Consider the following 17500-nt stretch of genomic DNA (forward strand, 5'->3'; position numbering starts at 1 on the left):
TGACAATGGAACTCAGTTTACTGCAGAAGAGTGCAACAACTCTGTAAAATGTTCTCTATGTAACATGCCACCGCCATATCATCCTGGGTCAAATATATTGTCGATACATTTAAGAGGGCTTTACAGAAAGCGAACAACGAAGTAATAGAGGACCTTGCACTTCAACTGTTTTTGAGGGTGTAACAAGTGACACGAAATCCCAATACACCGTCTGGAAAGTCCCCTGCGGAATTAATATTCGCTAGGAAGATTAGATCAGTGTTTGATACATTGTTGCCGAGTAAAAAGAGAAAATATCGGACAAGTATTCGTTTTATTCTTTTATATATTTCAGCGCCTTGAAGTTGCGGCCATGCTGGGGCACCATCAGTTTTTTTTTTAAACAGCGCAGGAGCGTCTGTGGTCGCACAGATTTAAAACACCTACATAGATATATGCTAAAACGAAGTAACCACATAACTAAGCTCCAAACGTCTTGCAAATTGTTCACAAAGATATATAAAAACGGTAAAGGAATGTGAGAGGACGGAGTGATTGCTAAACAGATTGGGAAAGTGTTATTTTTGGTAAAAGGTCACTACTACGAATATAAGAGACATATGAATCAACTAAAATCTTAAGGTTTACTGAGGAAACGGTCACAAGAAACGAAGTTCCAGTGGAAGTCATTTATTATACATTTAATGTACCAACGCTTAAACAAATCGTGCAAACAACACGTTGAAGCATGAGAAAAAGAAAACTATCAGAAGTACTTGTAAGTGTCTTTAAACACAAAATATACTTAGCCCCGGGCGGAGTTGAATTCTGAAAAAGGGCAGATGTTATGTGAGAATCCTGAATACTCCTATGTGACTAACCGATTGCAATAAATCACTCAGCGAACAGTCAGCCGGTAGTTGATGATGTTACTCCGACCTTATTCGTTACCGAGTTAGTTCGATGTGTGTCCGTTTAACCAGTGAATGCTGAGTATCGTGCCTATGTTCGAGTACTACGCATTGCCTTCTGTGTTGAGATATATTTCTGCGATAGTTTATTTTTACATAACCACAACCAACTATTTATTTGTCAAATACCACTTCACACCAGACCTGCATACCCACGTCATAACATTGTCCATAGAACATTTTGTATCCAACAGAGTATTTCCAACCCAATATTTATATGCTACGAGGACCACTATTCCAAAACAGAATGTTTTCACATTCGAAAGTTTATGAATTTTTATGACGACCTCATTCACATGTAACGGTATATTTTTTTTGTTTATCAATTTCATTTATTTTTCTTTCATATTCTTCCATCAGATATACAACAACTCAAATTCAGACCCACAAGTAAATGATAAGGTAGACTTCATTTCATTAGCACGGAATTTGTTAAAACATCTGAAAACCGAAGATCAGTCTGCTGTTTCAAGGATTTCGTTTTTCGCCATGCAGGAAGATAAGCTGTATAGGGTATGGAACCAAAATCGAAATCTCTCTTTCTCCAGTTGACTAAATGTTTCAAATCGTTGTTGTTTTTATGATTCTAATACTAAAACAAATATAGCTACGAATGTCTATGTGTACGTACATATGTATATATGCATATATATGCGTGTGTGTATCCATTTATGATGAAGAAACCAGCTAAAAACGTTCGTTGTTTTGAGTTTTGTCCCGGTGAAACATCTAAGAAAGTCGGTGCGTTAAAAGCAGAGCTCGTTCAAAAACGACAAAATGGAATCATAAGACACCGGTGGTTTGGTCTCCACAGACATTTTGAGTAAATTCAGAATCATTGCTCTAAATATGCAGAACACACACATATATATGTGTGTATATATATATATATATATATATATATATATATATATATATATATATATATATATATATATATATATATATATATATATATATGTATGTATATATACATTTATACATACCTACACACACGTGCACAGTTACGCACATACACGTACATGCGCACGCGTACCCACACGTATTTGAATATTCTTCCTTTGAGGAAGGAAATTGTTTCTCTCAAAGATACAAAGCTCCATTGTTGGTAAGTTGATAAAAGAAACAAATCCATATTTTTAATTTTAGAAGAAATTTTGTACTCTTTTACTGCTTCGCTTAGAAATTTGTAAGCGGATTAGTAACATACGAATTAATTAGCTGATTGGATACTCATAATTCGTTTTCCGTAAGCGAGTCAAGAACGTTCTACGATTCGCTCTGGATCTCGACAACGGTGTGAAAACTGTGCCCTGCGAGCTACAGTTTCATTTTGAGAAGAAGAAGGCAGTTCGCAGGTGCTGAATCTGGCGAACTGGGCGGGTGTAGGAGAGATACCATGTTGATATTAGCAGGTAACTCAAAAGTGGGGAGAGCTCGGTGACAGGCTGCATTGTTGTCGTGAAGGATCTAGTTCTTCCCGTTCCCAGATCCGAACGCTTTTACCGAATGTCTTCTTCCAAACGTTTCAAAAAAAAAAAAGCAGAACTTTTGATAGACGGTCAGCCCTTGGGAGATGAATTTTCGATGTACAATATCATATTTCCGAGAGATGACGCTCGTGGCACTTTTCTCATCATCTTCCAGGAACGTTCTCTCGGTTTTGAAGCGCCCGTGACATACGAATCCTTGCATATGACCCATTGCTTCGACGCCGTAAGCTTGCTGAAGCATGTACAATGTCTCTGTAACAAACGTCGCAAGTTTAACGCAAAATGTCACGTTGGATATTAGTGATTGTCCACGACAAAATCGCAGTCTACAGCATACATGTAATCACAAAAGTACAAATTTCACAACTTGCGAATTAAACACAGCGATGTCACTGGTCACACTGCTTCATTAAAGTCAATGCTCGCTCTCACAGCACACGCAACCATGTCCTGTCATCTGTTGGTGCGCTATTGAACTAGTCGCAGAACTTTTTGATACAACCACGTATTAAACACTTCCATCGAAGAAATTAATATATTTAATGACTTCTCTTTACAGGTAAAAAAATCCTCCAGTACCAAAGCAAATACTAAAATTAACAGTAATATTATTGCTGCAAATATTCCTAACATTAAAATAACCAACCTCGATGAACCAGTTAATATATCATTCAATTTAATAAATCCGGTAATAGCCATCTGTTTATTATAACTGTTGTTTTGTTGTTAATGCTTCATTTCAAAGTCATATCTCATTCCCCCTGAAAGAAACACAGTGCTAGTAGCAGTAGTAATAGTAGTGGTAGCAGCAGCGGCAGCAGTAGTAGTAGCAGTAGTAGTAGCAGTAGCAGCAGCGGCAGCAGCAGTAGTAGTAGTAGTAGTAGTAGTAGTAGTAGTAGTTGTTGTTGTTGTTACTGATACAGTAGCTGTAACTATGTTCAGTTAGAACATGTATGTTTATAATGTAAGCATTGTGTGATGATGGAAGTATTCTATCTTCATTCCAAGAAATGCTTCAAGATGCTTGTGTTGTATCTTCCGATCACCACCATAATGTTTTACTATATCTCTGTATTGACTTCATTGATCGTGTCCCTGTATTTTCAGCGTGAATTACTTTGGGCTTTTAAATGGTAATCGTTGTTGCTGTTTACTTTTATTTCCTCCATGATCAAGTGAATCTATGACGTAACGCATCCCAGCCATTAATATCTTATCAACCTGTATACCGTTAAATATTTCTGAAACTACACAATCCGATGTATTCATCTATTTTTATGGCAATGAATGTAAATTAGGAGAATATGCATAGATTTATAAACGAGACGAAATGGTCAGATAAGTTATGCAACAGCCAATGATTTTGGATTCCCAATGCAGTTAGCTATCAAACGGTGTTGGCCATGAGCAGTTTTGATGTTTTATCAATGAAATTAACAAAGATTCATTACATGTATTTTAATTACAAAGGAATTTGATTAAGTTATCAGAATATGTTTTTCAGAATACCACCAACCCACAGTGTGTTTATTGGGATGAATCTCCTGGACAGAATCCCCATTGGTCAACAAAAGGCTGTAGTGTATCTAAGTATGTACCTGGAGAGAAAGCACTTTGTTCCTGTAACCATCTTACAAGTTTTGCCCTATTAATGGTTGGTAAAATTATGACGACTTGTTAATTACCTGTAATTAAGCTGCTTATGTTTATGCATTAATAATGTCAACACCTACTAGACTTTCTGTTGTTGGATAATTTGGTAAATATGTTAGGTTAATAGTAACTACGTGGGGTTGAAATATTGTAAAAAGTCGTTGTTGTTCTTGTTGGTATAACTGTTGTTTATTTGTTTAAACTTAGGACGGTGTCCTTTAAATTTGCCAAGCTACCATTCCCAAATACATGAAAATTCCTTCAGCAATAATTTCAAGGAGAGTGAGAGAGGCAGTCATCTCTCTTGATTTTAAAACTTATTGTGTTGAAGCCACCTGAATGATGGCCAAGTTGATAAATATATATTTAAGATATGATAAACCTCCGCAGCACAATAACTATGTTTGCAGCATAGATGTTAAACCCTTGATCTCCTCATGATTCTGTTACAAGATCTCTCCTCTCATTAATTGGATTTCTTCTGCTGATGCTGTTTATATCCATAATGCACATGTATCCACCACTTGTTACTTATACTATACTTCTGCTGCCCACAAACATAAACGTTGCACCTCTCTAAGGCACATATCTAAACCTACAGGATTTGTCCAATTAAATCAAATTATTAGGTCACTCCATAACAGTTCTGCTCTCTCCTGACGTCACAAGAATCGAGATGAAACAGTCAGGTCACATGATGTTGCTTCTATCGTAGTCAGTTTTATCAGGAACATTTCTGAATCAATTCACTTGTTTTTTTGTTATTATTTACAGTACTGTAATTTTTGTTACAAAAGTAATTTGAATTTCACATGACTTCCTTTGCCTTAATATTCATTCATCACATATTTCATGTCATAAATTGACTCAAAATGAGACGAGCAACCTCTCAGCAACGCTGTCATCTCTATTTTGTCGTGATTCGCAATCTATAGTATCCATGGCCAAAACACATCTGAAGTAGACACGTCAAAGAATGCTACTCTACGTAAAAGAAACCGATTATGCAGCATCAAGGTGTGATAGTGGAAGAACGATTTTAATTTGTCTTGTATTAAAGGAATGAGAACAAAATAACATCGGTCCATCTCTGTTACGAGTCGGTTTAAGTGAAGCAGCCTCAATTAGCTGTACTGATAAAATATACAAAGAGATCTTCAGCGAATTTGAACAGAAGTTCTATGAGCTGGTGGTACATCTCATACTTCAACTCATACAACTGATATATATATATATATATATATATATATATATATATATATATATATATATATATACATAATGAATTCGGTGGAACTGTTTCTTATGCAACATTCAATGTAAGACGGTCCACTCATATATTGTCTCTAATGCAGTTTACTCTAGTCCTCACCTTCTACATCAGCATTTTATCTACTCATAATTTACATGATTATTGACCGACACAGGAAGGAATGGGAGGCGGAGTTAATGCGTTATTGTTTGCTTCCGTTTCAGAATCTGAACACTGATCCCCCAACATCTCTATTATCTTACATTGGCTGCGCAATATCATTTGTCTGTCTCATTCTTACAGCAATAATTCATGTTTGTCTCAAGTAAGAATTTCAGTTTCTATTTTCTTTCATTAACGGTTTAAATGCAGAAAGGCAACATCCACCATTTAGTGGGGTTCTCGAAGATTGGTAAGATCGATGTGGTTGACGACTTCAGGAAAAAGTATGGATGAGAGAATTTCAGAATGTTGTCCCTTTTATGAGCGATTAATTAAAGAAATATTTCAGATCAGGCTTTGTGACCCACAATAAGGATGACAAAAAGGAAAGAGAAGAATTAGGGAACGATATCCTTTCTGTTTAGCTTGTAACGCCAGAAAGGTATTGACCAATAGAGTAGTTACAATGGCGAATCGATCTTTACTATTACTGCAATATCGGTCTCTGTTTTATACGATGTGTTAGTGAGCAAGTTGTTGTTCTGTGTTGGTGAGTTAACATTTACCGTTCAGCCAGATGAATTTGCTTTGTGTGGGATTAAGAATATATATATATATATATATATGCGTGTGTGTGAGGTGTGTGTGTGTGTGTGTGTGTGTGTGTGTGTGAGAGAGAGAGTATATGTGTGTGTATGTGTATATATGTGTGTGTTTCTGGGTAGGCTATGTGCAGCAATAACACACTGCCATAGATCTGAGCAGTATTTCACTGTGGCACTTACTTGGGAATTGCAGAGTGTCAGAATTTGTTTAAAGATGGTCGCTATTTTCTTATCCTAAACAGGAATCCAAGTCTGACACAGTGTTTGGAATGGTCTATAAATACATACATACATACATACATACATGCCTAAATACGTGCACATACGTGTACACATACATACACACAAATATATATATACAATCATGCACACACACATCACTTATACAATCATCCATTCATACATACATAAATACATTACATCTCATCACGTATGCAATAATATACACATACAATCATACACACAAAGACGAAGAAGATTAAGAAAGGCGTCTTTTGTCTAGTGTTGAGCTATCACGCAATCACTATTCATATTAAAAGACTCGGAAAGACCCTCCTGTCAGACCATCACATGGTACTTTGTAATCTCATCTTTTATCATTAAATCAAAATCATTCATCTTAGTGCAGCCACGTGACACCATAGACCGCGAAAAAGTAACTAGCGTGCAAGTACACCTGTCATTTGTTCAGTGGGCCTTCACAAAGATCGCTTCATAATGAAAGTAACTTGGTATTTAGCCGAGGATGAAGTTACGCACGTCTGTGCTAACTGCATCCCACCTGAATTCATAAATAATAATAGATGTAGGCTCTTAAGACATTTTAAAGCAACAAACAGAATAATATATTGGTTAAAATACTGCCGACAGCAACACTCAAGCGCAAGTGCAATAATTACGGTATAATCGTTAACACAACACCCCGAGAACTGCATGAGGCCTCTTAAGAATTACAGGCTCACTGATGAAAACTGGGCCTTTGGAAAAATTTAAGAGAATCCCGAGGGGCTACATTTTCGTTCACAGACACATTACTCTCTCTCTATATATATATAATAATAATAACAGTAATAGCGATTATAACGAAGTGGCATAGCATTACCTTTTATTCCTTTTTATATATACAGCTTCACCTAGACCTACACAGTAACCGTTGCAATTGAAACCCTACTACTGTATGGGTGTGTGTGTGTGTGTGTATGTGTATGCGTGAGTGTGAGTACTAGCAGTAATACCCGTCGTTTACCTACACTGTTTCTCGGAAGCCACGTTCAAAGTATTATTATATATGTAATTTACCCTTCCTGTATGTGTGCATTTCTATAAGAGAAAATTATGTAAACATTGAAGTGGAAAAAGGATCAATTTCATGCATGAACTGGTGCATGTTTAGTATATGACAATAATAAGTGAGTTGTATGTGTTATTTTATTTATCAATTGAGTAATAGCAATTATATAATATAGTTAATTTAAATAGGTAATTTACTCATTATTGAATGTAATTATAGTAATGTAATGATAGTAATTAAGTTATTTAAGTATCCATGTATTAAGAGTGAAATTTCTTGATACGCATTCCACACGTGATGCTCCTACAAATAGTTTCGTTATGGGAAAAGCATGGTTGTTCTAGGGAGTAGTGTTTCATCTGTACAGTGCAAAACCCCCCACCGCAAAGATCACGTCACAGAAAGTGGAAGAACTTGGCTGGGAGAAAAATTGCTCATCCACCTTATTCTCCAGAGCTTGATCCTGCAGATTACCATTCGTTCGGTAGTTTACAAATGAATCGACTCGAAGCAACAGTTCTATTCGAAACCCAAAATGTTTTTCGCGAATGGGATTAAAAAGTTTACGTATAGATGGAAAGCTCTCATAGAAAATGCTGTAAAGTATATTGACGATTAAGTTCGATTAATATGTGATATTCGATCATTTGTTTTCCTTTTTTTAAAATCCGGACATTACTTATGAGCTGACCTCATACATACTCACGTACATACAAACATACACACACACACACACACACACACACACACACACACACACACACACACACATCCATTTATGTTTGTATACATGTATCTATTTATATATTGTATCTCTTGTTGCAGTTATTAAATTGCAGCCATGCTGGAGCAACGCCTTGAACAATTTTAGTAGAATGAAACGACCCCCCCCCATTTATTTATTTCTTTTAAACCTGGTACTCATTATATAGGATCCTTTATTAAACCGCTAAGTCACTGGAACGTTTGTACAACACCAGTTGGGAAGCAGAGGGGTGAAGAGAAATTCAGACAGAAAGACAACCATATATAGATATGTGTATAATATATATATATATGTGTATGTGCGTGTGTGTGTAGTGTAGTGTGTGTGTGCGTGCACGCACGCACACACACACACACACACACACACACACACACACACACACGGGCTTTTTGCAGTTTCCGCCTACCAAGTCTATCCTTAAGTCTTTAGTCAGTCAGAGGTTGCAATTGAGGGCACGTTCCCATTATGGCATCTAGTGGTACTGAACTCGGAACTATCTGGCTGGAAAGCAAACTTCTTACCACACGACCACGCATTTCGCTTATACACATACACATTCTCTCTGTCACTCTCCGTTCTCGCGCTCTCTATCACTCTCTCTCTCTCTTTCTCTCTCTCTCTCTCTCTCTCTCTCTCTCTCTCTCTCTCTCTCTCGGTTTCTCTCCCCCACACACAAGACAGACAGACAGACACACACACAGACAGACACACATATAGATAGATAGATAGATAGATAGATAGATAGATAGATAGGTAGGTAGGTAGGGAGATAGATAGATAGATAGATAGATAGATAGATAGATAGATAGATAGATAGATAGGTAGGGAGATAGATAGATAGATAGATAGATAGATAGATAGATAGATAGATAGGTAGGGAGATAGATAGATAGATAGATAGATAGATAGATAGATAGATAGATAGATAGATAGATAGATAGATAGATAGATAGATACATTTCTTTTATTAGCCACACAGGGCTCAACGAAGATGGGACAAATACAATGTAGAGCTTTTCTTTTTGGGAGGGGGAAGGAAGGAAAAAAAAAAAAAAAAAAATTGGTGGTGTCGATCAAAAGGGATCGTAGGAAGGGAAAAAGGGGCAGTTCGATCAAAAGGGATCGAAAAAAAAAGAAAAGGAAAGGCCGATCAATAGGGATCGTGTATCACACAGTAATGTTCTCGTGTAAAAAGAGGGGAGGACAGTTTAGGTTTAGCCGTGGAAGGAAAAGCCCACGGAAAAGACCACGGTAACCTTGGTCAATATTCTCATTGAAGAAACTATAACAGTAAGTGACTCTCTTTTGCCTTTTTGCTTTATTTTTTTTTTCTTGTTCATAGGGTTATGCTCAAGATGGCTCCGTCGTTCACACGTGCCATCCTTGCTACATTCACCCATCTTTTTTTGAAGCATTCACTAGACAAGACTTCCCTTTCTACTCTCAACTTCCTCTTCAGGTGATACTTGAATAAGTTGATGAGAGATTGCCCAGAGAGGAAAGTCTTTGTCTCTAGACCTTTCAGACGCGTCCACCATACACATTCTTTCGCCATAGCCACAAGTACGATGAAAATAGCTCTTCCTTCCCGTTTAAAGGAAGGAGGCGCGACAATATTCACGATAGACTCGGCTGATAGACCGACTCGTCCCACACGCGATAGCAGTTGTTCGACGTAAGCCCACAGCTCGGAAATGGTGGGACACTGTACGAGTGCGTGCAGAACGGTTTCGTCGCTCTGCCGGCATCTCGGACAGGTCGGCCCCGTGTTTCTCGAGCCATGCCTGTAGAGCTTATCCCGAACGGGTAGTGCTTCTCGATAGCACTGCCAGGCCAGGGATCTCTGGAAGTTGTCCATAGGTCCCGGCCCGAAGGTCGTCTTAAACAGGCGGGTCAGGTATTCCTCGTCGACGCCCAGGTTCGCCCCGAGATCGTCGTCGTACCTTCCCTCCACTAATCCACTATAGAATGCGTTAGTTGTGATGCAGTCGCTCAAGGTTGACCCGGGTTGTTGGAGTTGCCGAAGAGCAGCGCGACACTCGCGGTGCCATTCGCCCTTCCTCGGCCTCTTCTTGATCCATGACTGCAGTTCGGTCATGGAGACGAGCTGCGGGAAAGCGCGCCGCACAAACGGTGACCACACCTGTTCACCGCTGTCTACGTAGAGCCGGAGATGTCGCAGTCTCAGCGCGTGTCTGCGCATCATCAACCACGGCATGCCCAGTCCTCCTTTTAACGGGTGTTGGCAGCAAACGGATCGCCTAACCATCGGAACGCTTCCTTTCCACAAGAAGCGGAAGAGGATGCGCTCCAGTTTGCTGATGGTAGGGTCGGGACAAGGAACGACGGTCAGGCGGTAGTAGATGACGGACGCGATGTACGTGTTCGCCACCTCCGCCCGACCTTTCAGGGAAAGCTTCCTCTCGGCCCATTGCCGGGCTAGAGTGGCCACCCTTCTCGTTATCTCGTCCCAGTTCTTCTCCGTTTGGAGGTCTGGACCAAACCAGACCCCGAGCATCTCAACCGGACCGTCAGTCCAACGTCCCACGATGGAGGCGCTACTTGACGGCATGGGGTTGCTTCTCCAGGTGCCGAGCCGCAAGCCCACTGACTTATCCCGGTTGATTTTCGCTCCCGTTACCGCTTCGTAGTCTCTCAGTGTCTTGCCGACAAGCTCGATGTGCTTTTGGCTAGACACTATGACGGTGACGTCGTCCGCGTATGCCGACACGCTCGTCCCGCATCCCAACTCTCGCGGGATGCCCCTCAGCGTCGCCAGCTTCCGCAGTAGTGGCTCGAGAGTCAACACGTACAGAAGCGACGAGAGGGGGCATCCCTGACGGACCGAACGTGCAATGTCGAAGGGTCTTGATAGATGCCCATTGACGCGAACTACCGAACGGATGCCTCTGTACAAGGCAGCCATCCAGCCGCGGAAAATGGGACCGAAGCCGGCTGCTATGAGGACAGCCTCCAAGTATTGATGGTCTACCCTATCGAAAGCTTTCGATTGATCTAAATTGATCAGGGCCCCACCCATGCCAGGTTCCTTAACTACCCTCTCTATGATGTAGCGCATCAGATGGAGGTTGTCATGGATGCTCCTGCCCGGCACCGCGCACGTTTGCGCCTTGCCGATCAGTTTCTCGATGACAAGCGCCAACCGCTTGGCTACCACCTTGGCCAAAATTTTCAAGTCTGCATTGAGCAGAGTGATGGGCCTAAAGTTATCTATGACGTCCCCCTTGTTTGGATCTTTCTTCAGCGGCGTTACGGCTCCTCGACTCACAAAACCGGGAATGCTCCCGTTTTGCTGCCAGAGCAGTACACCGCCACCAAGACGTCTCCAAACAAGTCTGGCTTACAGTTGTAAAGCTCGTAGGGCAGACCATCCAAACCCGGAGATTTGTCCCTCGAGCATCCCGCCATCGCGTCCCTCACTTCCGCCGCCGTGATGGCACCTTCGCAGCACTCCGCCTCTCTTGCCGAGAGTCGTGGCAGGCTGTGCAGGTAGGCACTGAAGTCCACCCTGCGTTCTCGCTCGCCATTCGTCCCAAACAGTCGAGCAAAGTGCCGCTGAAAGGCCTCACACATTTTTCTTGGCTCGAGCAGCTCGCGCCCCTGTTCGTCCAACAGAGACCGAATGGTGGCTTTGTTGCCCTGTTGCGCCTCCGCCACCCGGGCGTCTCGTGCGGCTCCAACACCTTCGTTTCTTAGAGCACGCATCCTAGCCCTGACAACGCACCCTTCGTGCTTGGCGTTGAAGTGTTGGTCAAGGGCCAACCTCGCCGCCAAAACGTCGGATGCGATGCCACTTCTAATTGCCTCTTCTAGCTTCTTAACTAGTTCACCCTCTACTCTGTTTCTGTCTATGGCTAGTGCTTTGCTATACCTAACCGCTTCTGCTTTTATTGCTCTCTTGAGGGCAAACCACCATTTGTTATTGATGATGGCTCCTGTCAAAGCCCTCTTTACTAACGTGCTAATCCGGTCTCTGAAAACTGGTCTCGACGGGAAAGACGCGTTTAGTTTCCAGTAACCGGAGCCCTGCCTATGTGTCTTATCTAAGTCTAGCGTACACGTCACAAGTTTGTGATCCGTGTAGCTGACTATGTGAAATTGTGGACACCCTATGCTATCTCTATCTACTCTCCTACACAGTATTCTATCTAGATACGATCTCGACGACCCGATGCGGTTTGTCCATGTCCACATTGGCGCATTCGGGTAATCGAGTCGGTACCTGTCAGACAGTTGAAAGCGTCTGAGCAGGTCTTTGAGGCATTTGCATCCCCGTCTATTCCTATCTCTGCCCACATAGTCTAGATGCGTGTCCAAGGTAGCATTCCAATCCCCCACTAAAAGTAAAGGACGAGACGTTCCTAGGAATACTTCTAGACGTCGAAAGAAATCCGGCCTACCTGTTAAAGGTGGTGCGTATACTGATATGAGTCGAAAAGCACACCCATCGCTGCCATCGACATCCAGAACAACCACTCTACCCTCCGGGTCTATGAATACTGTCTTTACTTCGAGATCCAGACTCTTGCGAAAGAGTACCGCCGTGCCACTACCGCCCATTCTCGGCAGACAGGGAGAAAAATAAATGTTAAACTGTCTGCCAAACATGGACGATAGGGCCCGCGGATCATGGAGTCTGGTCTCGCTTATGGCTATGATTTCTAGTTTATGTGACTTTATGTCATTTAGGAGGTACCCTTGTTTCCAAGGGGACCCCAAGCCACGTGCATTTACACAACCAATCTTGAGCATCATTTTGATTTGAGTGTTAAAGTTTTATAAAGAGAGTCACTTACCGTTTGAGAGTTTTTGTGTCTCCTCCTTCGGGTTTTCTTCGAGGAGATCACTATATAGTTTTTTCGCCAGGTATTTTTGGCATTTGCCAACTGCCTTTGGAAAAATAGATTTTAGTGTGTGGTGCAGGGTTGGTGTTATGTGTAGTATTTTGATGTGTTCTGGCGGTGTTGTGTATGGGTGGTTGCTGGTTTTTATGTCTTCGTTTGTTATGTTTGTTTTTGTGTTGATGTATTCCATCAACTCTGAGTTTTTTGTGTTGATGGCAGTGAGCATTGTGTGTGTACTTGCTTTTGGGGTTTTGTTGCTTGTGTTGTAGTTGTGTGTGCTTGTGTTGGTGTCTGGAGTGTTTTCGGGAGTTGTGTATCTCCCTGCTTTGTTTGTGTTTGCTTTTCTTTTCTTGCTCCTCTTCCTCCTTCCTTTCTGGGCTATTTACCATTCCTCATTACTTTCATCTTCCGACGAAGGTTCTGAGGAATCGGAAGGGGGTAGGGGCAAATTGTGAGCGTCTGTGTGTGCTTGTGTGAGTGGTTGTGTTGCTGTTTTTGTTGGTGCTGATGGCTTGTTATCTGTGTGAGGTGTGTGTGATGTGGGGGAGGGGGAAACAGTCTTGGAGTTTTCTTTCTTTTCCCCTGCTTCCTCACTTGTTGTTTTTGCAGATGCTGTTGTCTTCTCAGTTGCCAGTGTTGCTTGTGCTTCTCTTGTTTTGATTGTTGATGGTGGTGTTGGTAGTAGGGTTTTTTTTCCGGGTTTTGGTGGTTGCCCTTGTTGCTTTTTTTGGTTGGCGGCGGTTGGGCAACTGTCCTTGAGGTGTGCCTCGCTGCCGCATACATAACAACGTGGCCGCCTTCCTTCCACCACTACATATAACTTGTGGTCCTTTGCCAGTTGGATGTGTGTGGGGATCTTTTGGCACTCCTCTTCAGTGATGTGGAGGAGGACTTCGACTTTTTTCCCCCTTCCCAGTTTTTCTCCTCTGCAGTAGCAATTTCTAATATATTTGCCTCCTCCATTTCGAGGCATATAGAACCTACTATCCACTGTGTTTCCACTTGTGAAGGGACATTCTTTACTGTCACCTTCGTCACTCTCTGTCCAAGATAACTCGGTATCATCACCAAGTCATTTGTGTGGAGAGAGAGTGTTGAAAATTCCTTCGCTAACTGTTCGCTCTTAAAGCGTACTAGGACCGTGGCAAATTTTCTTCCCCAAGTAACATGACTTTGAAAGGGCCATATCGGTTTGAGACAAATCTCAATTTTTTGGGTGGAGAAATTCTCCGGTCGCTTCGTTTTCTTGTTGATAAGTCTGTATGATATGTGCTTCTTGTTTGTATTTTCAATAATTGCTTTTGGTATGTGTATTTGTACAGTGTCACCTTCTTTCGTGAGAAGGGATTTTGTGTCATTGATTTGTTTTTGGGTGAATGTTAATATTGTTCTTTTTTCTTTCGTTGCATCGGCAAAATTTGTTTTTGTGATGCTGGCAGATATGTTGTTTGTGGCGTTTGTGGTGTTGTTTATCTTGTTCGTCTTGTAGTTGTTGATGGTGGTATTGACAGTGGTGTTGGTACTGCCAGGTTCAAAGGTGGTGGTAGTGGCGGCAGAGTTTGTCGAAGTAGTGGTGGTGTTGGTGTTGAAGGTCGGTGTCCTGTTGTTGTTGCTGTTGTTATTGTCACTGGTAGTAGCAGTGGTGAGGACAGTGGTCGTGTTAGCAAGGACATTTGTGTCGTTGTCGTTGTTGTTGCTGTTGTTGTTGTTGTCTTTGTCGTTGTTGTTGTTGTTGTCACTGGTGACGGTGGCAGGCAAGACTGCTGTAGCATCAGAGTTTGTACACGTGATGGTGGTAGTGGTGGTGGTTGAGGCAGCAGCAGTTGACTCAGAATCATTGCTCTTCTTCATCACTTGTCTGCGTTCATGCGGAACGGCATTAAGTGTTTTCGCCTCTGGCATTAGGAGCGGGAAGTCGGCCTCGTTGAAAACCTTAGCCATATTCGTTTTAAAGAATATGGCTAGGAACGAGGAAGATATGTTTGAATTTTTGGAAATAAGGCTCTAAATAGAGCTATTTCCGATTTGAAAAATATATGTTCACGAAGTATTTTGTGTTATACACAACTTATACAAAATTTTAAAACAAAATAGGTCTTTTAAGAGGTGAAAAATGCAACTTACATGGGAGCCGATGTGTCTACCGTCCGTCCATGATGATAGATAGATAGATAGATAGGTAGGGAGGTAGGGAGATAGATAGATAGATAGATAGATAGATAGATAGATAGATAGATAGATAGATAGATAGATAGATAGATAGATAGACATAACATCGTTTATATTGAAATAATCATCATACACACAGTTGTAGCTATTATTTATAGACTGAGATTATTGTTTTCACCTGTACTCCATTGAATGAAATATTATTCCATTTTCCTATTATTTCAGAAATCTAAGGAAATTACTGGCATCAAAGGTTTTAGTAAACTTGTGCGTTTCTTTGGCTATCGCTAATTTGATCTTTCTTGTGGGGATGCAGCCATATGCCTCAGAAATATCACCTGCTTGTAAGGTAAGTGACAGCACATTGTAGCCTGTACAGATATTGTTTTATATGAAACACTACGAACGAGATCATATAGTTTTCACCCAGTAATAGCCCAGGCTGCAGCTCTATTCAAATTCTTCCAACGTCACTAGATACATTTAATATTTATGTGTTTCGTCCTTGTATTTTTGTATTTGACCAATGCTTTATTTTCAGATGATGATAACATTTTTTATGGTAAAAATACAAGATAATGAGAAATCAAATCTTAATTTATCAAGCTCTATTTGTATAACATTTTCCATAATTCACCTCGCCTATATATTAAACATCTAGCCTACTCAACTTGTCTATGTTAGCTTTCTATTCAACATTATTTGAATTTTATTGTATTGGGTCATCCCATAAATAATGTGATTGTTTCCATTGCATGAACTAAAAGTCGAAGGGAATCACGATAAGCTACTTACATCAACTTACTATAAAAGCAGGTTGTAATTTTACCTTGTCCTTATTCTTAGTGCAACTTTTGAAGGTACAGTTCGATTTTAACTGTTATATTTTCAAAGCAATAATGGAAGTGACAAAAGAGCATATTTTTCTTTATGAGTCCAATATAGGAAACAACGCATAAGAAAGTACGAAGAATATTAATGCCATATATAGGGTTCAGACAATAAGCATAAGCTAATGTTTACGGTGCTTCCAGAAATTCCGAACCGGTATCTACAACCTAGAAGATGAGCTTCGTCCTGGAAGATTTGTATCTGTTGAAGAACTAGTTGAGAAACTGTTGAGGAACTAGAAGAGGAGCTTGGGTTTGGTCATTCAATCAGTCATTTAAATCAGTGCTAGAAGAAAAAACGACCATTTTGGGTTTCTAGATGAAAGATGTCTTTCCATCAGGATAATGCTCGGCCACATACAGCAAAGATGATATTCCAAACGCTGGAGCAGTTTGAATGGGAAACGATGTCCCAACCGGACATGACGTCAACTGATTATCATTAATTCTGAAGTCTTCAAAATCATTTGGACGGAAAAGATATGAAGTTTGGAGACAAGATCAGAACAGTACTGGAGGAGTACTCTTCGTCACGGTGAAATGAATTTTGGAAGAGAAGCATTGCAGGTCTAACAGAGAGATGAAAGAGCATTGTAAAAAAGGACGGAAGTTGTATTTAGGATCAAAAAAGAAATTTGTTTATCTTAATTTTGAAAAATAAAAGAAGTATAAAAAACCGCATTATTTATTGGATAACCCAATGTCTGATTAAGCCCTTTCTATCTACTAAAGCAAAAAAATAAATATTAATTATTTCAGGCGTTTTATATTTTGATACAAGACCTGCAACTTTTAGGGAGAATTGTTTTGTTGATACCATCAACCCCTATACTCTACTAGTAGTTGTAGAAAACTTGAATTTATCGACCTGTAGTGATGCAAGGCAAAATTGACTGATCTCTCCAGAGTTCATCTGAGCCTCTCATCATTGTGGGCTCGAGGAATTAAAGTAGCAGACGAGTATTGGGGTCTTTATATCGACTAATCCTGTTTCTAAAAATTACCGGTTTTGTGCTGAAATTGGAAAGAATTATTATTATTATTATTATTATTATTATCATTATTATTATTATTATTATTATTATTATTATTATTATTATTATTATTGTTCAGTAGTTTTATTTTTATAACGTGCTTTCACTTCACTACCGAGCGCAGCTCTGTGCGCCTTGGGTATGTGCTGTGGTTTGCTGTGGTGCTTTTATGTTTACTGTATTGAAAGTGTTTTGCGTAGAATGTGTGCAGTACCCAGTAGTGCAATTTTCTGGATGTTACATATATTTGTAAGTCCTGGTATTTTTGTTATGTATTTGTCTGAGTATTTTTTAATTATACCTAAGGCACCTACTATGATAGGAATTGTTTCTGTTTTTAGACTCCACATTCGAGTTATCTCTATTTCCA

At 40.3% G+C, this 17500-nt stretch overlaps 1 protein-coding gene across 4 annotated transcripts in view; it reads left to right on the forward strand.

The window, feature by feature from the left end:
• LOC106870677 (uncharacterized) overlaps nt 1-17500 on the forward strand; it is a 186867-nt gene that overhangs the window by 153010 nt on the left and 16357 nt on the right. For 3 of the 4 annotated variants that reach the window (XR_016238953.1, XM_089345183.1, XM_089345185.1), the window contains 5 exons: nt 1311-1463; nt 3003-3131; nt 3948-4097; nt 5573-5673; nt 15432-15555. Coding sequence is in view for 3 of the 4 variants with exons in the window: in XM_089345183.1 (XP_089201309.1) it covers nt 1311-1463; nt 3003-3131; nt 3948-4097; nt 5573-5673; nt 15432-15555 (657 nt within the window). In the remaining variant the exon portion in view is untranslated. The remainder of the gene's footprint in view (nt 1-1310; nt 1464-3002; nt 3132-3947; nt 4098-5572; nt 5674-15431; nt 15556-17500) is intronic. The other variant, XM_089345186.1, reaches the window with a different exon arrangement.

The sequence above is a fragment of the Octopus bimaculoides genome, chromosome 29 (genome assembly GCF_046866305.1).
Source record: "Octopus bimaculoides isolate indiv1 chromosome 29, ASM4686630v1, whole genome shotgun sequence".
NCBI lineage: Eukaryota > Metazoa > Mollusca > Cephalopoda > Octopoda > Octopodidae > Octopus > Octopus bimaculoides.